General features: G+C 35.7%; 1 protein-coding gene and 1 long non-coding RNA gene across 2 annotated transcripts in view; one reads left to right on the top strand and one right to left on the bottom strand.

Annotated features, from left to right (window-relative positions):
• Window positions 1-5,824, bottom strand: part of PEX5L (peroxisomal biogenesis factor 5 like) — a 92,640-nt gene extending 86,816 nt beyond the window's left edge. The window contains exon 1 of the mRNA XM_058556294.1: window positions 5,726-5,824. Coding sequence (XP_058412277.1) covers window positions 5,726-5,794 — 69 coding nt within the window. The 5' untranslated portion in view covers window positions 5,795-5,824. The remainder of the gene's footprint in view (window positions 1-5,725) is intronic.
• The window catches only part of LOC131414945 (uncharacterized), a 55,886-nt gene extending 34,832 nt beyond the window's left edge, over window positions 1-21,054 (top strand). Inside the window, exon 4 of the long non-coding RNA XR_009222271.1 lies at window positions 19,973-21,054. This is a non-coding gene — a long non-coding RNA (uncharacterized LOC131414945). The remainder of the gene's footprint in view (window positions 1-19,972) is intronic.
• Window positions 21,055-22,397: the final 1,343 nt, after the last annotated feature.

The raw sequence follows: 22,397 nt of genomic DNA, 5'->3' as shown, positions 1-22,397 counted from the left end.
TTTCATTTCTTATCCTCTTCTGTACTCTTTTCAATATTTGGATCAGTTCAAAGCCCTTTCTAATGGTGACAGATTCTTATTTCTCTTGCAAGCATTGTCTGGGAGCCGCCTTCAGCGCCAGGCAGTGTGTGCCTTCTTATGGCATCTCCACGTTCCCATGCTTTACCCAGTTTTAGAACCTTAGTCTTACCCGTTTTCCTCCCACTAGGCTATGACCTCTTTCAGGGTAGAGACCTTATCCAATTAATTTTTGTATCTCATACTAGCAGTTTAATAAATGTTGACTGATTATAGAAGTTATATAGTCTAACTGAATGGCGAATTGTACAAAAGAATGACTGCATGGGCATCCTCAGTTTCACACTGGGTTTAATCAACTCACAGAGAAGCCAGCGGCCCTCAGAAATGTTTACCAATTTCCTGCCAGATTTTAAACCACAAATCTAAGTCCATTTTCCCCCAGTGTCACATCATTTAAATGTTTGGAAACCTATGGGTACCTAAAGGAGCATTTCCAAATGCATGGCTTCTACCAAGAAGTCAAGGATGCGACGAGTGAATACCTAATGAGAAAAATGGAAATAAAGGCATAGGCCTGCCCCATGCCATCCTTGGAAACAGGATGTGGACCAATGTAAATGGGAGGCCAGCGACACTTCAAGACATAGCACTGCTACCTCACTCAGGGATTTTAAATCAGAGATTTAAATTTGGAGACTTTGAGGGAAAATCCTTATACAGTCAATGGACATGGAAACAGTAGAAGTAAGAAGACAGGTGAAGACTTGCATGTAGGGGCTTCTTGTCACTCAGAATTCAAAAGATGATTGAAACTTTACACCTTCCTTGTAATCATGGGCTGCGAATGAAATATTCAGTCAAAGGCCTTTAATTTGCTTATGACTTAGTCAGACTGGTCAGTTGATGTGGTTAATATTGGCCACCACAGGACCAAACTGGTTCTTATTTTATATCAATACTGTGTTTTGTGTTAACAAAATGCAGACAATATCATCCAGCTTTAATGAATTATTGTCTGTTTTAAAACTTTGTCTAAAAATGTATTTGCCTTAGTTCAACTTCAATTTCTCTAATTTTAATATTAAAAAAATTAATTATTATATGATCTAAGCTATAGGGGAATATTTAACCAAGATGAGAGGAGAGTACTTTGCTTTTAAATACTGCCTGTTACTTAAGCTCTAGTGTATGTTTATATAGATTGTTTTGTGACTTAAATCTGTTTATTTATCTCTAAACAATACATTGCTTAGGTGTTTCATTAAAAAAATATAGAGCTAAAAGTTTGTGATAACTTATATCACTAAGAATTAACTCCAAACCAAAATACATTTTAGATGATAAACCAAGATCTATAAAGGCTAACAATCCATTATTCCATAATTTTATACTTCAGATTGATGATCTCAAACTGTTGTTTTAGTTTAAAGTAAAATATTCTGTTTTTATTTTAAACATTTTAGTACTTAGAGAATAAATTAAAAAGTTAAAATATTGAAGCTAAGTTAAAAAACAGTTGACAAATATCTCATATTTGTAATGTTGATTTAAAAAATTTTTAATAATATACTATGTCTTTTTATCTAATCTAAATAATAGAAAATATCTGATTGTAATATGCTTTTAATAGATATATCTTTATACATTTTGAAAATTCCTTTATCACTTGTGACATTGTTTGTTGATTTAAAATATGTGTCATTTGTTAAGTAGGTTTTCATTCATAATTCTGTAATTGAACTGTTTATGGCTTTATTAGTCCGAGCCAAGATTAGGAAATTGTCAGTGCTCCTCAGAATAGTGACCACATCAAAACTGAATTAACTGACTCAACCCATTGAAAAGACAAGACAGCTTAAGTATTCAGACTTTGAGAACTTTGTCATGGTAACTCTGACACCCGACAGAATTAATTTCTTATGAACTAATAGTAGTAATGGTTCTGCCCCACTCCCCCAGTTCCTATATATGGGTCCCAGTGGATCTTCCTGTAAAGGATAACCATGTGACAACTTTCAACTCTTTGACTGGATCTAAATGTCAGTCAACTGACTACAAATATTTTCCTGACAGGATAGTTAGACTTATAAAATGTGAATCTATTTATGGGGAAATGAACAGATATTACCATTTACAGCTTGGGTAGTACTAACACTAAGGCAGTCAGGAGAATATAATTAAAGCAATTGTTTCAAGTTAGTAACAGAAACCCAAACAAGGCTATATTTAGTAGTCTTGAGAATGTTCTTCAAATCAAGGACATTACTCTTTTTATCTTTATCAGACACAAAAATTAAATCAATATGGAGGTATAAGGGGGGGGTGACACAGAAAAACAAAGGCTGAGTTTGCAAAAAAAAAAAAAAAATTCCCTTAAGAAGAGGTCTGGAACACCTAGTTTTAAGATACTGTGCTCTAGAGCAAAAAATGAATGGGATACACCTTGCTAAAAAAGTACCAGGAGATGTGGTTAAAATGAAAATTTCTGAAGGCTCCTTATGAGAGAAAAATATTCACTAAAGTCATTTCATTCTCATAAAGAATAATAATTTTTTTTCTATGAAATAATCAACCTTCCAGCACACAGTTTTTCCTTCTATTCTCAAATTGGATTTATTTATACTATCACAATCTAAGCAGGGCTGTTCAATAGAAATATAATGAAAACCTGGTAATATTAAAATTTCTAGTAGCCACTTTAAAAAAGTCAAAAGAAACAGGTGAAAATAATTTTAATAATACATTTTATTTAGCCCAATATCTAAAATATTATTTCAACATATAATCAATATAAAAATTATTAATGCAATAGTTTACGTTATTTTTCTTTGGACTAAATCTTCAAAATCTGGTATGTATTTTATACTTATAGCACATCACAATTTGAGGTAGCCACAAAGTACTCAATAGCCACATGTGGCTAGTGGCCACTGTATGGGACAGCACAGGTCTAGAGAAACTTCTTTTCTTCAAAGATTTGATGATTTACGTATTTTTTTCCTTCAAACCTTTCATCAATGCACACTTGTCTACATACTGTTTGACTTAAAGTGTTAGTCTAGGACAGCATGAATTTGAGCTTCTATGAAGTACTTGACGTATTTTTTGTTAACACAGAATTAATAATTAAATTAAACAAAAAGAGCAATTCTCAGGGGCCCAGCAATTTCTGAGTTCAGGTCACCTGGCCAACTCTTCTGTTTTGTTCAATTTGTTCAACGTACTATTAATGACTTCACTGGAGTAGGTTTGGCTAAATCTCTCTAAAAGTGATCATAATAATGACATAATACAAAAAATGCTTGAATATAAAGTATTTTACAATCCGTCGAATGAATAGTTACTAAACAAGTTAGGGACTCGCTGTTTCAAGGACTTATTTTGTATTTTATCGATTATGATTGTCCCAAAGACATTATTGAGAGAGCAGCAATTAGCTTTAGACATATCTGGAATCTATGAATGAGCAGCTGGCATCGACATACTAGTGGTGAAGATGAGTCGATGTATTCAGCAGTACGTAGCACTATGTCAGAAGGGGCTTTACAGGAGACACCGGGACAAACATGTTTCAAGACACTAATACATTCACACAGGATAACGAGTAAGAATGTGGTATGGTACACGGACTGGATGCTGAGGTTGCCATGAGAAGTACTCACTTTTTCAGATCATTCTGCTGCTTTTTGGCTTGTGCATGCCACTGGTGCATAGCAGGGAAGAAGCCACTTGTGTATAGTGGAAAAAGTATATCAACTAATAAAACTGCATTTGACTGAGAAATAATTGTATCACAGCTGTCACTGAATTAATTCCGTAAAATTACCAATACAACAGGTGCGTTACATTTTATGAATCAGAACTCTGTCTGCTGATTCATAAACTAGCTAGTATGCAACAAGAATACGATGCATCAAAGAAAGCATTATATAATCTTCATGCAGTAAGACTGTAACTAGACCTCAAAAACACTTAATGCAACATTAGACAGGAATTAAAGAAGAAACTTGGTACACACAAACGTTCTGAATATGAGTAATGGTAATAATCACAATTTCTTTTCTAAATTAAAAAATCAAAAATATTATTTTGCATTAAAATTTAAATCCAAGCTTAGGTTATAATGGTAATTTCAGACATTTGGAAAGGATTACTGGAAAGCACATAGCAATGCATGGTTTTGGAAAAAAAGAGTTTTCAGGACTGGAGCCTGTCCTAAATTGTGATGTCCTGAAATATGTTGTAGCACAACTGTGCCAACTGCAAATTTGTATAAGACTTATCTACCGATGTATATGGCTCTGTCATTAGCTGAGAACTCCAAGTAGTTCTCTTCTTCCATAGCATTCACCTGAGGAACTGTGGACTGAGTATTTTGGACGTGGATTCTATAAAGGGCAGGAGATCAATGTAAAATCATGAATGTTTCACTATGTAAATTAACTAAAGAATGGAGACTTTGGTAAATATCAAGCAAATTTCTTTCCAACTACTACTATGCGTCATTGGGAAGAAGCATCTCTTCTTTATGGATAAAAACTCACAATATAAAATTTATCCCAAAGTCCTGGGAATCTTTAATAACTCTTTTTATTATTCAATTTTGATATGTTATAATTTTCATTATTTACAACATAGGGTTTAGAATAAAATAAAACCACACATGTTGGCAGCAGCTGGGGATGTGTTCTGATGATATTCTAAAAATAAGTTGCCATAATTTAGCTTTTGATATACATGCCTTTCATGAGGACTGTAAATGGACATTTTTCTAATTCTAGACATGTTCATATAATTGGAACTGAATCACTGCATTTACTATTGCGTTACAGAAAAAAATAAATGTTTAAGATAACAATCTAATCTAAATTATAAGATAAATGCAAGTAAAAATATTTTTCATTTAAGAATTTAAAACTGATAGTTCCACAGAGTGGTGATGAGTATATTATACATATTTATGTGGATTTTACAGGGTGTTTCAAAAGTCCCTGAGGACATACAGGATTCAGTCTCAGCATGTCTTTGCATACAAATGCAAACTTTTTTCTATACTTGTTATAATAAATGCTGAAAATGGCCCTCATGTGCTTATAACAGAGATGATATTTTTATTGTCAAGGTCACTAAATATCAGAGGGGTCACAAATGCCATTTTCTGCATGGGGACTCAGGGACTTCTGGCTCATTCCTGTAAAGTAGTTATCCACATAAATATGTATAGACATATATGTAGTAAGCATAGTCACAACATAAATATATTTAACATTTAAGAAAATTTAGATATTCTACTGGTAAACTGACATATGTATACAATATAACTTGTATTTATTCATAGGAATTTGATTTTTTTTGGTTGTTGTTATTCAAATGTACTATTAGCTTAATTTTTATTTCTTTCCCAAAGTTGTTAGCAAGACTCCTTTATAAAGAAGCATGTTTTATTTGCATGTATATTTTCTTTTTCTTAACTAAAGTTGAGTAATGAAAATTAAAATCCACGAATAAATAACTAAATGATGCAATTTGCCTTTTTTAGCAATTTTGGTTTTCATTTTATATTGTATAATTGTTTCACTGAAACTGTGTTTTTTTAAAAAAATTGGTTCGAGTTAATTTTTTTTTTTTTTGCTAGTTAAAAATCACAATGTCTGATATATTAACATATGTCAGCTTCCTACAGGAACCCTATGGGTCTGCCCACCTGTGATGTCATAGTAAGGAGGGGCTTTTCTTCAGCAGACTCCTCCCTCGGTATCTCCTTCATCACCATGGCAACAGCCTTATCTGCCGCCCTAGAGCCTTTTCCCTATAACAGTGAAATCAACAATGACTTGTGTCAGGAGAAATCTTTAACTTGTTATTTATTACAAGATATTCTAATGTTTAAAGAGCAATCCAACATAAATGAAGAGGTAGGCTGCTGCAAGTGAATCTTGAGGCTTTTGGCTGAGGAGAAAACACACAAAATCTGAAAAAAGATTATTTGTGAACTTTTAGTTAGCTACTTTTTCACCTTTACAGCTGACATATTATATTTAATTTTAACATAGTATTTTATATGTATAATATATTTTAAGGCAATTTACATGACATGAACATAATTTTTATAGTATCAATTTATAAACACTATGGATTGCCTGCTATGTTCATTTATAATTATTCCTATGTGATCCCTAAATGTTTTGAATGACAGTGAGGCGCCTGGGATAGGGATTAGGATCAGAGTCTGACTCCCACAGAGGGCTTTTGCTGGGTGGTCTCTGGAGTCTGTCATTTTTGAGTGGATTTGGCATAAAAAGAGGAAAAGTGTCATAAAACCTCTAAAAATTCTTCAGTGGCCTAACATCACAAGAATTCACCCAGCTTGTTTAATTTGTGGTGTTAGTATGAAAAAAATTTGCAATTCTCAATGTTTTTGAGACAAAAGAATTTTAATAAAATTTTAGAAATGTCTTTTAATTGGAGAATCCCATAAATCCAGATGTAAATAAAGGATGATTAATAATTGAGGCACTGATGTATATATGTATACCTACATTTTTTTGTCTCATACAAGCAGAATTATGGACTGTGAAATGCTATGCTGGCTTTCTGTCTTTTTAGTTTACCAGATTACTAAGTTTTTGAGAGTAGATACGGCATAATGGAAGAAACAAAACAAAATATCACCTTCTCAACCCAATTAGAAACATCTCATACTATGTAAAAATTAAATAATCTTTAAACATTTTAAAAACAAAAAACTTTTCCACTTTCTTAGGTCTCTGGGCAGAGCCTCCCTGGAGAAAACAATCTTATACTAAGAGCACACATGAATATCTGTGTTGTAAATCTACTTAAAATACAAATGTAGCATACAGAGATATCAGAGGCAAAGAAACCAAAATGGACATGTGGGGGTCCGAAGTCTGAAAGGGAATTAAGAGCTAGGGTCAACAGTAACTCCAGAGGTTAATAAATCTTGATGGTTTCTATGCAACAAAAAAGGATAGAATTACCTTATTAGCTCGGGCTTGCACAGGGCTTTAAGTATTTAGAAGGTAGGTTTACTCTAGGAAGCAAAACACTGTCCATTTTCTCAGGCACTGCCTTTTTGAAATGTAATGAGTGGCAGCTTTTATTTAGGAAAACAAAGAAACACTTTCTGCATAGTTACTTCATTTTAAAATGTGTGACTCTCTTTACAATGCTGAAAGTTTATTTTAACTTAACTAGCACTATTGAATGATGATGTGTTATTTCCAGGATGGAAAATCAACTACCAGAGATTTTATTCAGTAGAAATAACAGTAGTAATTTTCATATGTGTTCTGAAAAGTTTATATGGCCACAATCCTTAGAATAACTGACTTCTGTAAGAATAAAGGGCAACAATGATTCACTGCATAACAAATTAGGGTACATAATGATCCCAGGTTTTTTTCTTTAAAGAAACAGTTTCAATTTCCTAAAATATAGATGCATACAATTCTGAATTCTGGAAAAATATTTATTATGGCACTATTAACTATTTAACATTTTTTCAAAATATAAAAATTATTTGTATGAAACATTATAGACTACAAGCTTTGGATACCTTTATAGGCTACACTCATTTACAGACTAAACATAGTATAATAAATATTTTTGCAGCTTATTTTTTTCAAAAGAGCAAAATCATTGTGAAGAATTCTTTCCATGCTACAAGAAGTTCTAATAAGATAGCAATAAACAAAGTGGCATGCTTATATTTAAATTCCTACTATATTTAAAAGAATAAATCTAATATTACAAGGTATAATTTTTAAAAATAATAATTCAGACTCTTCTTGGGCTAAGAAAAAAATGTCAATTGATAAGCATCTCAAAAAATTTCAGGTCAATATTTCAATACACCATTTATTTGAAATGCTACCAATCCATAAACTACATATAGATATTTTTCACATGTGCAACTATAATAGCTAGAATTAGCAACGGACATGCCATTTCACTAAAACAAAAACAAAACAAAACAAAAATTAGTCCTTTCATGCTGAACTCTAGAACAAAGCAGTGGTCAGCTAGAAAGGATGTATAATAAACACATGCGGTGCTTTTTATTTCTTGTAGAAAAACCCACCAAAGCCAGGGTCAGGTCACTTTTTTGAAGACAGTGCCACTTTTTCTTCAAGGTTACACCTACTACCTGAAAAAAGTCATGACACCCATGTTAGTGCTTGCTAGCAACTTTTTTTCTTTATAGCCTTTTGAGTTATTACCCCATGAGCCTCACTGTTTTACCAGTGTGGTGCAATCCGAGAACAAGGGTAAGGTCTGCCACAATGATGTCTCCATGGTCCCAGATACAGAGTCTAAAACCACTGCCAAATCAAGTGAATACACTCATCTATCAAAGCAAGATTTCCCTCAGATCATATTGCCACCTCCACCTCGTATCTTAAAATCAAGCTGTGTTATTTCTGATTCGTCCATTTATCTTGTAGGATAATGCTTCTCGAATTCAGAACCTGGCTGATAATTGATTTGGCAATTCATGAAACTATACAACCGTGCTTATCAGCAGCTCTGCAGGGCTGACAGTAATACAACCACGCAGGGTTTTTTTTTTTTTCTTTTATGAAGTCAGTGGCTTAAAATGTTGTAAGAAATACATATGCATAATTATCCAGACTTCAAGCTCAATTTTCCAAATATGACTACACCGAAGGGTCAATATTAATCTATTATTTGAAACAACATGACAACGGGAAAAATGAATATACACTGAATATACACTCAAGCATATAAGTGGATTTAGATTACAGTAAGCCGGTCTGCTTCCACATCATTCTCAGCAACAACAGAAAAGAATAGTGAAACTTTACAAGTTGATAATCACATTGCGACACTCTTCAGCAATTATTTCAGCCTATTTCTTTTCAAATAATACTTGAAAATCACCTTTTCCCACGTCCTTGATGAATTTCTCAAGATATTTTTGATTGTGTGGAAAACAATATTGGCTTAAGGGGAAACTTCTATTTTCCTTGGTGATTTGCTGTAGAAAATTCTTTGTTATTTCTTTTTGTTTCTTTTACCATTTTGTTTCCTCACCAATGAAATATATAAAATGATAGCTTTTCTAACAAATAATAATTCTTGAGAAAATCTTTTTATTAACTTTTGTTATAAGACCAAGCATAAATGATTGATACACAGGGAGCATAGCAAGTGACATTGACATTTATTAAGAAAAACTAATTTTGGCCCACTTCTCTTTTTTAAAATATAGAATATAAGAAACAGAGTAAAAAGTATTGGAAGTCACAGGATCTTCTCAGGCTGGATACCAGGCTTAAAGCCACTAGAGGTCTTCGGGACACCTGGAGGAGGTATTGGCTCCAGGCCCGTCTCACAGGGAGGGAACTAAACTTTGGAGGAGCTATTATGTGCTGGGCACTCTGCTAGGTATTTTACATATTTTTATTTATTCCATCCCGTGAGAGCTCTGTGGGGTAGATTTTATTATCGTTGCTAGATAATTTGGGGCATTGAGGCTCAGAGACGGTGTGATTTGGCCAAGGCCACAAAGCTAGTATGTGGCTGAGCCAGGACGGGCACCCAGACCCACCTCCCAGCCTGTGTGCTTCCTTCTCCACCTCACTGTTATCTCTTCATCTGGCTTCATGAGGCTGGAGCGCTCTCCCACCCCACCCTCACTGGCTGCCATAAACGCAGGTTGTTTATGATATCATTCAAGTTTTGGGCAGCAACCACTTCTCAGTATAATCGCACGGTCTGGATCTAAGCAAACATTTCCGAGAAATATTTCCTTCAGTCTGCAATGGCCAGTAAAAATCAGCCACCCATAACTTCACTCAAAAGCACATTTCTAACAAAACGATTTTGCTTCTTCTACCTTCATGGAAAACTAACCTAGGCATTCCGTGTACACACACTTCTTTTTATTCTGTAGGTCTTGTTAGGTTTATAAGCTTTAGCAGCTCTAATTCTTACTAAATGCTAACTCAATGCTATTAATAATTTTATTTATTTATTTTTATTCCCCCAAAGCCCCAGCAGATAGTTGTATGTCATGGCTACACATCCTTCTAGTTGCTGTACGTGGGACGCGGCCTCAGCATGGCCAGAGAAGCGGTGTGTCCGTGCGCGCCCGGGATCCGAACCCGGGCCGCCAGCAGCGGAGCGCGCGCACTTAACCGCTAAGCCACGGGGCCAGCCCCCTCAAGGCTATTAAATGCCATTTTTACTAGGATTTTCCTGAGATGTATTTTGTGCACATGAAATACTTAAAGTATGCAATTCCACAGTTACATGGTCCATTTGTGAACAATTTTCTAGTCACAGATTCTATTACTGCTACTATGGAGTTTGTAACTTAAAAATTATTTTTATTAGTCTTAATCTATCAATAATAATCCAGAGTCTCTTTATCAGAGATATTCAACAGAAGAATGGAGATACATTAAATTAGAGAAAAAGCAAAAGATTACAATACTAGACATTTCTGCTAACTCTAAATTATCTAATGTATGAATTTAAAAATTAGTCTTTTGTTGTGATTATAAAAATTAATATATGCTGTTGTCAAAAATTGAGAAAAAACAGAAAAGAAAATAAAAATAGCAATCTTGATATTTTTGTATATTTTTTCCCCAAATTTTATATTTACAATATTAGAGATTAAATAGTTTTTTAGGATGAATGTTCTAAGGATAGACAAAGTACCATCAAGCTTACAAGTATGAATGAATTGAATATATTTCTTCACATATACACAAGTAAGCAAATACCTGCCATCTATATCATTTTAGCAACATCATTTGAAATGAAATGATATTCAGTTTTGCATATGCTAAAAAGTTATATATCTCATAAATTCTGGACCCTGGACTTAAACACACCTGCAAGAAACTGGCCACAAAAAGGCTAATTTCTGATGGTTGTTCTTGTCTCTCATGTGCAAAGCCAGGATAACCTTCTTTTACTCGGGAAGGTAAACGTCATGGTAAGTGTCATGTACTCTTCAAACTCCCCTTTCAACATGGGAAAATGTCAGAGCAGTGTTTCCCAGTGTCCTCTGAATGCTGGGGATCCCTACCTACCATATTGTGTGCTTTCCCACTTGTGTTCCTGTAGACTTCTTCCAACACAGAGTAGGGTTCAGACCATGCTGGTTCTATCATGGTTACATTTAACTCGTTTCTCCCTCAACAGAATATTTTGTAAATTTAAAAAGTGGTGCAAATAGAACTAAATCTGGGCATACTGGTCAATCCTTGGTTCTAAAGATCCTAAAAAGAAGGATCTAGATGTAAACAATCAGGAAGCATGCACAGAATTCTCTTAACTAGTGATTCATATGTGGAATTCACAAATCATAATGAATTCACCATTGGTTCAGCGACCTATTTGTAGCTGGAAATAATGCGATTTCCGATTCCTTAATAAGGGTAGTCAAGTTGCAGTAAAGGAATTGATGCCTCACTATTTAAAATAATGACACAGGGCATTTAAAAGGATGACTTCCAATTGACCCTCCATATATTTCTTCCTTACTATCTTTTTTTCACTTCAGCATTGTTTTTTCCAGATGACACGTGCACTCTTCTCCAAACCGGGAAGAATGAGGCGTGACTCTATTTGCATTCTACCATATAACTACCATACCCTCAGTTTGTGTTACGCGCTAATCACACTTTTTGTTGTACCCTTCCAGACTGTGTCTGTGGTAGTGAAAGTCACGGATAACAATCTCTATGGGCTTTAACTCTAAATCTCTGCCCACGAAAGTCACTGGGATTCCAAGTCCACCACTTGCACACTCACTTTCCTTGGCGTGAATGATTGATGCAAGAGGACGTTATGACCTTCATGGGCCTAGCATTTTTGCCCCATGGGCCCCTTCCTCCAGAAAAAAAAGTTGAAAATTGTATTTTATGACTGCGTTGCTATAAAGAAAAATATAATACAGACTGGATTTATTGTTTCCCATTTATTATTATAAGTCATTTTGGGGGTTCTGATTTTAAGAGAGATTAAAATTAAAATATTTTTATGCATAAGTTGACCTGGGGTTGGTGTCCTCTCAACAGTCACTGTGGTGACCCTGGAGCTGTTCTCTCTGTCACCTCTGGTGGTCTATTTTGGCCGCGGCTGCTCCACCACCCCCGCGGCTCTTCCGTCTTGGCTGTTTCTGCCCTAACAGGCCCCTTTGCTACTCCTGCTGCTCTCACTATTTTTGTTAGGATTCAGGGAGTCTCTCCTAACAGGACTCACAAATCTTTTTGGGTGCCCAATTAGTAGCTTTCATCTTGTAGTTCTTAAAACACGCTCAGAAAACCTGAAACATTTATACCTGAGGCAGAAAACATTGGTGAGTAAAATCGATATGACTTGCAAATGTAATCTTTCCACCAGACATCAGGCCTACACACTTCATTCTGGATGTGTTCCTGACCATCCAGGAGCACTTCTGAGGAAGTTGAGTCAACCTGTGTCTCTTCTATTAAAAAAAATCAGCCATCGGTTGGTTCCAAAACCCTCCTCACCATTTTTTCCAATCACACAGTGGGTCACTTGAGGAACAGAACTTCCCAGTACCCACAATTCCTGAGTTGTACATGCAGATTAAGCTCCTCCCAGGGACCTTATTATAATTCTTTATTTTGTAAAATATTCTTTGACTGTGTCTCATCAATGAAACTGCCTTGTGTGAGCAAAGATTGTGCTTATTTCTTTTGAACCATTTTGCATCATTTGGTATAGTAATAGACATTCAAGTTTACTCAATAAATACAAGTATTGGATACCTTTTTCAAATTATGTAAGATATGAAATCACATACTGTGGCCAACTTTGATAGAATGTGATTCTGAATTAGATAAAAAGTCTTAATTAGACATTTAAAGAAATGAAATAGTTTTAAGTTATCTAAATAAATAAAAATTCATTAAAATTAATAAAGTTTTGGTAAGTAAAGATGCTTAAAATTTGCTCTGAAGGACAGATCAAACTTCTTTTTAATGAACAAGATCCATTTGTCCACAATTTACCATTTGTTTGTTCTTTTGAGAAGGTTAAACATTCCCCCATCTCACTCTTATGGTGTCCCCGATGTTTATTTACACTGTTTGCATAGCAAGCTTTCTTGACAAGTGGTCAAGGTAACAACACTCAGTTCTCATTTATCTATAACCAGTGCTGAATTAGTGAAGCTTTACTATCAGGCTTACTCTGATTAATGTGGCTCTAAATTACTTGGAACCTTTTTTATCTTAATATTGAGCTTCTCTATTATGCACCTGAAATTTTTGCTACCTAGGGTGGTCTGGCTTAAAAAAATTGTTTTCTTTTGACCTTGTTTTGCCTCATATTGAGGATGACATAAATAATACATATTTGAAAATTAAGAAGTAAATGTAGAAGGAGATGTTAAGTTTTCTTGTTTTGTATGATAAATCCCAAATTGGTTATTTGATAATCCCAAATATGTGGCCAAGACCATGAAACAATTCCCTTGGATTGATATGATTACCTGTGAAACTCTTTTACTTATGAGTGGTTATATGCATCCCCCAATTTCTTGCCCCTAGTAAGGAAAATATATATATCAAGTCAAAAACAAGTTACAAGAACGAATTTCCTTCCCCTACCAAATTGGAGGCCTGTAAGTGCTGACAGTCATTATCTTAGAGCAAAGAGATTGAATTCCTACCCCTTTTAAAAAATAGATGGAAAGACCATATGGTAAATATATTGTTACCAAATTATTGAATTTGAGATAGCAAATTTGTCCAGATGTCATAAGGTAGAATTACACTGTATCCATTTTCTTTCTAGAGGAGGACTATTAACTAGTGACCTGGAATTCGTCCCCCTTATGAATGTTTCAGGCAAATTCTATTACTAATTTATAAACAAGAGTTGTGGCCTTGGAGCCTGACTGTTCAGTAGGCTTCATCATGGCTTTCCTCATTTTCTGCAAGTGTTCTTACCAGCTTACCCAAATGTCCCAGTTTTGTTGATATAACTTAGGAAAAGTAAATTACAGAAACTAGGCCTAAGTCACAAGCTACTAGCCAAGAAGGTCTCAGCTAAGGTACTCCATCTATCTTACGTCCCTACCTGAAACAGCTCTAAGAGAGAATCTGGGGCTTTAGGAATTCCTATTCTAAAATTTGAGATCAGACTCTGGCATCTGCTTATCTTGATAGCCCTATAGGAGTCAGCGGCAATGTGTGGGTCGGCTCCTCCTAATACTTCCCAGTTCCTTGAAAGGGATGAATAGTCTCTCTCAGCTTGTGGAGAGGAGTTAGGGAAAGCATGGAGAGATCTTGGAGCCGAGAGCCTCAGTCAGTGTGTGGCCAGGTGTAGTCAAGGGGACTGCCAGGTAATGGAGCCAGCGCAGCCTCCACGGTCAGTGGAAGACAAAGAGGATGGCCATGTGGCATGTTGGCACCAACACCAGGACTGGAGTCAGAAGAGAGGAGGTTCAATCTCAGCTCTGCCTTTTGTAAATTATTCTACCCAAGCCTTCATTCTCCCTTCTGAACGTAGGACAGAAATACCATCTGTTTCATAAATTTGTGAGAATTAAATAAGAGCATCTACAAAAGCACTTTCACAATGCTTAGCACGCGGTAGGTACTCAATGAGTATTAATTGATTATAAACTGTAACTGTGACTGAGCTCATGGACTCTGTGGCCTAATTGTCCTCACGAGGTAGGTGGCCAAAGATGCAATATTATGTTTGTGAGATTCATCCATGGAGTAAGCAGTGATAGTTATTACATTCTCACCACTGTATAGTATTCCGTCATCTGAGTATACCACAGTTTATCCATTCAACTGTTGATGGACATTTGGGTTGTTTCTAGTTTTTAGCTATTAGAAAACATGGTAATGAACTTGAGTTTAAAAGCCATAGGGAACATAAGAGGGGTGAACAACTGAAAAATAGATGTGAAAAGAGTAAAGAGAACAGCAACAAAGGCAGAGAATAGCCACAGTATGGATAAGAGGTCTTATCCATGAGCAAACTAAGAGGAAGTCTGAGTCTCTGCAGCCAACAAGCAAAGACGAAAGTTGAGATGACTTAAATCAAAAGAGACTAATAAGGCACAGAAATCAAGGATCAGAAGCAAGACTGGGATGCTGAATCTAGTCACCTGTAGATCATGAGAAACCAGTTTCTAATGAGTGGGGATTAGTAACGGAATCTATAAGCCAAGGAGAGAGGCTTCAGAAGATGCCAACCCTGCTAACATCTTGATCTTGAACTTCCAGTCGCTAGAAGTGTAAGAAAACAAATTTCTGTTGTTTAAGCCACGCAGCCTGTGGTATCTAGTTACCTAGTAAACTAATATAGTGACTAAACAACTACCTATGAAAGATTACAAAGTGGTCTTACTTTTGTACATCAGTAAACTGTTTAGAATATTCAAAGATAATTCAGTTACAGGGTTATTTTAAGTCTTCTCAGCTAATTCCTTTAGTGATTTCTAATCTGATCAATTATTTTGTATTCTCAGCTAATTCCTTTTGTGATTTCTAATCTGATCAAAAGGACTGCATAGATATTGAAAACTAGAAACTCTGAACTTAGGTGGCCATAACTGGCCACTATGGTAGTGTCCTGTCAGGGACTGTGACCTACTTGTCAGGGATTGCTGCCTAAAAGAAATTCAAATGAAGATTGTGCCTGGAGTGGTCAGTCAGTGTCAAGAAGAGTTCTGTGCTCTCAAACTGAGTTGAAGTTTTAGCCACATGACCTCAGATTATAGTTCGGAACTTCTTGAAAAGAATTTTCTTCCGAAAAAACAAATTTCTTTTGATTTTGAAATCTGAATGTTCCAAAGAAGTTACTTATTCCCAACTAAAAGTTTATTAAAGTATACACATTTTAAAGACTTCAATTATTTAATAAACACATCAGTTAAAATATATAATTGACATGTACATAAACATAGAACAATTGAAAAATAGAACAATTGGAAAGTAATTGTACCATAGGTAGTTTTTTAATTTTCCAAAGCTCTTGCTAATACTCTGTGGCTGATTTTGGGGCAGAGCCTACAACTTGTCTCTGGCAGTCAAATACAGTCTGGACTGTTCTGTATGAAGATGTCACCTTGGGATGATGTCCATGGGGGACTTTACGTGAATCAGGGCCCCTGGAATGTTTTACATAAAGCCAGTTTCCCTTTTTTGTTTTTTTTGTGAGGAAGATTAGCCCTGAGCCAACATCCATGTCAATCCTCCTCTTTTTGCTGAGGAAGACTGGCTCTGAGCTAACATCTATTGCCAATCCTCCTTCTTTTCTTTCCCAAAGCCCCAGTAGATAGTTGTATGTCATAGTTGCCCATCCTTCTAGTTGCTGTATGTGGGACGCAGCCTCACCATGGCCGGAGAAGCGGCGCGTTGGTGCGCGCCCAGGATCCGAACCCGGGCCGCCAGTAGTGGAGCGCGCGCACTTAACCGCTAAGCCACGGGGCTGGTCCCAGTTTCTCTCTTTCTAATGACCATAAATCTGTAACTCACATTTGTATTGTTATGCAGATAATATACCAGTTCATTTTACTCTTCTGTCAAACTTTCTGGCTAAAATCACAGTCCTAATTAATTTCAAATGTAGGACTGTTATAAATATCAATAGATGTATGAAATTTGGTTTTGAAGCTACCATTTAAGTGCTTATTAAAAAAACAACCTCTCAATTCTCTCCACCATGGTGTGTTTTGACACCCATGAACACGAGAGACTGGCCTAGGAGGACAACCCGGTAGGCCATTTCAGCCAGTCAGTATGCTAGTGGTTTTGGAGCCAGTGTCTGTACTGTGCCTAGTCTCATGTCGCACACGCTATATCACATATTTCCTTTTTTGGAGGTTCTTCTTCAACTGACAAACTAGAAGGGGAAGGAACAATTGTCAAGTTTCTGCCTTTTCTTGGATATTATTCCATTTGCCTATCTATCAACTTTAAGTTGCCAAGGGATACCAAACCCAGTGGTGTGTGGCAACATGGCTTTATATACACGTGGTTACCGAGGTTAGTTAGTGGAGTCTGTGTTGACAGAGCATGGGACATGAAGTTGGAAACCCAGGGTTTGAGATCCAGAAACAACACTTTCCACTCTCATGTGACCTAAGGCAGAGAACTTAGTTTTCTCTAAGTCGTAGAGTAAGAATGGTACTAATAGCTACCTCACTGACTTTGCAGGGTTTTTGTGTTGATCAAATAGATAGTATGTAAAGTGAGCACACACTATGCTCTAACAATTCGATAAATCAGCAAAATCCCATTAGCTGAGTAAATTATTTTCCATATGTACCTGGGAGTCTATAGTATCTGAAAGAACTATCTATTATTTTGAAGGAGTAATTTGATAATGCTACACTACAATGAAATGAAAAAGTTAATGGACTTCCCCTAACAATAGAAACTCAAGGCAAGTCTGGATCTGGCCCATTCGAGTAGCAGTGGTAAAACTCCAAGGTACCATTAGATTGCCAATGAATTCACAGACTGTTTACGTGCTCTAGGACTGACAAATATAGAGCCATGTTAGGAAATCCACTCAACCAGAGTTATATAATTACAATCAAAAAGACGACCTTCAACATTCAAAGTCTAAGAAAGGATTCAACAAGAGGACCTTCAGATTATTGAAACATTTCCAGCAGTTCCAAAAGTATATGTTTCTATAATTAGTTCACTGGTTTGTCTGAAGAATTACAAATAGGCACCACATTCATATCTTGTTCCTAATTGTGAAAGACTAGGCCAGTTTGGTGGGCCATTTCGTTCACAGAGGTGTCGGGTCATTTCTACACTTTGCTTCAGGCAGATTGCCTATCTCTTACACTAGAAACATGTCCATAATCTGTGTCCCAAGTCACTATAAAAGAGTAATTTGATAATATTAATTTTAAGTTGCCTATGATGTTTTTCTCAATCTTCTAAAAAATGTATTCTCTGTTATCCCCTACATTTTCTTCCTCCTAACTCTCAGATATATATCAAAAGAGATTAAATTCACATTTAAAGGAGATTTGGCCTAAACTCATTTCAACCTGCTAAGTAATGCATTATGGTCTTTTAGGTTTAAAGATAAAAGCAACTACATGATACTGATATTTCATTAGACAGATTGAAATTGCTATTCATTCTAGATCAACGTTATGTGTACAGAAAAAAATTTAAATTCTTTAAGATCCTAGTTGTTCCCATGTCACATATGCCAAATTTTCTTAAACTTTTAAAAGGTTTCCAGAAAGTGTAAGAGGTCTTAGATTTTCCACTTAAGCTATTCCTATAAACACTGAATTGAAGAAAGCTCAAAATGGTTTAAAGCTATCAAAATTTGTCTGAAAATTTTACAATTACTTCTCCCTCCCCACACATTAACAATACCACACTATTTCCTTCTAGCCACTTATAATCTGCTCAGGTACAATAAAACAAAAACCTAATTAACCAGTATCCTCAACTAATTTTTCCAGAAAATTTCATGTTTAGAAGAAAAAATTAATTTACAAGCCAACGAGTTCATGTGAAGGATTCTAAAGATTTCAAGTTATGTCCCACCGTCGGTATATATTCAGCCCATCTCTGACAACTACATCTGGGGACCATTCCGTAAGGAAAGATGCACTGAGTAACAGCCCTGAGGTCTGTAATCGCTCCATTCTTCAAAGAAAGAATTAAGTACAGTATATCGTACTTAGTAATGTAGAAAGAAGCATTAATACATTTTAGAAAGATTTGCCAGTAAAAAAGTTTCGTTTTTTTTTCCCGTTAGTCAATCTTGATGTGATGAAAAATTTCCATTAATTACAACACTCAAATGGCCTTGAGTGTTCTGGTTAATTGAAACCTTGTGCTATTTCATTAGACTTAAAAAACACAGACTTCTTTTTAATTTCTTATACTTAAACATTGCTTTTCCTCAAATGTTACCATCAAGGTCATAGAAGTTTAGCTATTTTAAAAGCCTACTTCCTGTTTTTCCCTTATTCCATCACAGATCACAGTTGCTTTTAGGTATAACATATATACATATGTTCTGTTGTACCTAAATATATTTATAATCTATCTATCTATATCTATATCTATGTCACGGCTAATTTATTCAGCAGTATAAAAAAGTTAGATTCATTTTCTAGTCTTATTTCCAATCTACAATAAACGTTCATAAAGACCTCATCACAAATGTGTTTTAAAGGATTTTAAATTTCAGTAAAAATACAATATACCCTGTTGTAGAACTTTCTGTATTAAAGTCATAAAGATTTAGAAATTCCAGAAATATTTTTTTCTGCCTGACCTTTCCAACAACTTAAAAAAAATTCTTTCAGTAGGCTTAGAGTTACTCTGACCTTTTCTTGGAAAAGTAAAAATGAAGTAGTTTGCATTTTCCCCCTCATTTAAAAAAATGCTTATTTTCTTAGAGAAGATTTAATTGGAAATAGAAATGTATTTCTTGACTTTGGATATTTTAATATCAGTGGTTTCAGTTAGAACAATAAAGCAAACTATGTCACAGTAAACAAAGAAAGTGACTGAGAGTTTTTGTAAGAATTTAACTTGGATTCCTCTATTACATAACTTATTGTCTGTTAGGTCTCTTTTAATTAATGCCGTACAATTTTACTTGTTTGTTTGTTTTTAGTTTAAATTCTGTGAAGGTTTATAGTTTTATCTTAAAATCATATCATACCATATAAATATTTTTATCTCTTTTCCTTTCTCCAAAATGAACAATGAAATTAGATACTTCAGAACTCTGGGATCTTTTGTAAATATGGTTTCTCTATATATGATATTTGTGATTTCAGAGGCAAGAGAAACGGCTGACAAAAATACATAGACTGGATCTCTCCTTTGACTAACCTGGGTTTCAGAAAGTTGATGCCTCATTAAGTGCAAACATGGCTCTTATAATGTCAATCTTCCTGCAGGGCATCCAACTTCCACAGAGGACAATCCAAACTACAAGAGTTGCCTGGCATTATGGAATGTGTTTGAAAGAAGGAGCTCCTCATGCCTGTATCCCTGCTTAGGTCTGCAGGATCCTCTTCCATCACTTCCTCTCCTGCAGCTCCCCACTCATCAGCTCTTCTGCACCACTCACCATTCCAGTTAAGGCTGGATGGATGCAAGTTTTGGGGTCTCTGCAGAGACTGTTTCCTTCACTTGGAATTTCCATCTCCTCATCTCTACCTGTTGAATTCCATCTTCTTCCAGCTCCAGCTCAATCACCATTTTTTCTTTGTTGAAGTCTAAACTGTAACCTTGAAGATGGACACTGAGTCTCACATTCTGTTTTGTTTTTGCCACAAGCACAGTGTCTTGTGGGTACAGAGTGTTAAATGAAGTCTCATTGAATGAATGAGTGAAAGAATGAAGGTATGGATGGTTGGATAGATAATATATAGTCCTGCCTGCTTAAGACTTCTTGAAATTTCTTCCAAGCCTAGGTTACAGAAGCACAAAACCATCTCCTTCCCAAACCCCTCCAACAGCATCCCAGGTGAAGACTAGGAATGTCTCCTGGCTAAGAATTTAATGGAGTTGTTACCACAATTTAAAACCTTTCTATCTCATTTTAGTAGCCAAGGAAAAGCTTATTCTGAATTTATGGCTCATCCATGGGCTCTTTTCACATTTTCTGCAAAGTCCTTTGTGAGGGCGGTGGAAATCACATTTACTTTAGATTAAAATATAGTAGCAATTTGGAGAGGGAGAAAAGAGAGAAAGAAGATTGGCTAAAAAAAACTCTGCATAATTAAAAAATTTTTTAGGTGGCAATTTAGTCTTCTTCTCCATCTCCTTCCCCTTCCAGTTATATCCCCAAACCTTCAGTGATATCTGCTGGAGACACAAATACCTTCCGTAAGATGTAGACTTTTTGCTTGTAATTGAGGAATAGAGCCAGATTCCACATTCATATTGACAAGGTGTGGAAGACAGAGAGAAAACAGAGAAATGACTTTGTATGTTTTGCTCAGTGCCACACATGAAGAGCCCAGAACAGCGATTGGCACAGAGTAGGTACCTCAATATTTGTTGAATGAATTCTAAAAAATTTACAAACAACCCTGATAAGGCAGATGCAGGAGCTCAGAGCCAGACAACTTAACATCCCTCAAATTTGCAGAAATCTTGTGAAGTGGTGCTGGGATGGAGGGGTGTTGAATTTCAAAGTTCAGGAGTGCTTTGAGCCAACCTTTTCTTACTCTAAGATTCAGGGAGATCCAGGTGACACAGAGGTTAAATAAAATAAAAGGGAAGAAAGTATAACTTTAATCAAAGATGCCTTAAGGAAGAACTAGTACATTCGTCTTCAGTGATATTGAAACCAATGCAAATTAACTTAGTGTTGAGAGATATGCAGAAAAGTCACCCAATTTTTGAAGGTTACTGGAAAAAGTTGAAAATTGCAGTGATGTTTTCTGTGGAAATACAGTGATTATGTGTTCTGCCTGGAGAAAGGTAGACATTTTCTGACTTTCTGAGTTAAACAATTTCCTGAACAATAAGAGAATGAAGGAGGCACAGGGAGAGTGTTAGAGAGTCGCCCCTGGAGAAGACGGCTGTGTGTATCAGATGTGCCCTTCACTTTGAAGCCTCCAAGAATAAAACAGTTCTTTACTTGATGTGTGACAATGAACACAGCAATTTCTACTTCTAAGGAAACTAGTCAGAACTGTAAACTTATTGGAAGAACGTCATGGTCCAAAGAAGAGATGAACACCAGAGAATCTAGCTAGTAAAAGTAACTACCAAAATGGTATTAAGCACGTTATAAAGTTTCCAATTGAAATCTCACAAACATCTCTTTGAAATGAATATGGTTACATCTTCATTTTACAGAAGAAATACTTAAAGCTCAGAGGGAATCACCTGCCCAAAGACAGGTACCTAATAATAGCAGTAATAGTAATAATAATAATCACTTATTGAGCATCTAAAATGTACCAGGTACTGTGCTGAATACTTTACACATATTTCAATAGTGCCTAGGTCACAGCAAATCTTTGAAGTGTATACCTTTATTATAACCACTTTACAGATGAAGAAACTGAGACAGAGAGAGAGCTAAGCAGGAAGAGCTAGTAAGTGTCAGAGCTGGGACAGGAGCCCAGAGTCTGGCCTCAGGGTCTGTGTTTTTAGCTACTACATTTTATTGTCTCTCATTAGAGCTGTGATGAGAAGTCAAGCCTGTGTAATACTGGGGCCTACACCCTTAGCCATGCCCCTCTACTACCAGTAGGTTCTACTTAGCGATACTTCAGAATTTCCATTGCAGTTAATTTCCTCCTTGGACAAAAGCATATGGATTCCAAGTAGCCGTATGTGGATAAGTTCCCATTGTTACTCAGG

Source organism: Diceros bicornis, chromosome 15, assembly GCF_020826845.1.
Source record: "Diceros bicornis minor isolate mBicDic1 chromosome 15, mDicBic1.mat.cur, whole genome shotgun sequence".
NCBI classification, from domain to species: domain Eukaryota; kingdom Metazoa; phylum Chordata; class Mammalia; order Perissodactyla; family Rhinocerotidae; genus Diceros; species Diceros bicornis.
This window is presented reverse-complemented; position numbering and strand designations above follow the sequence as displayed.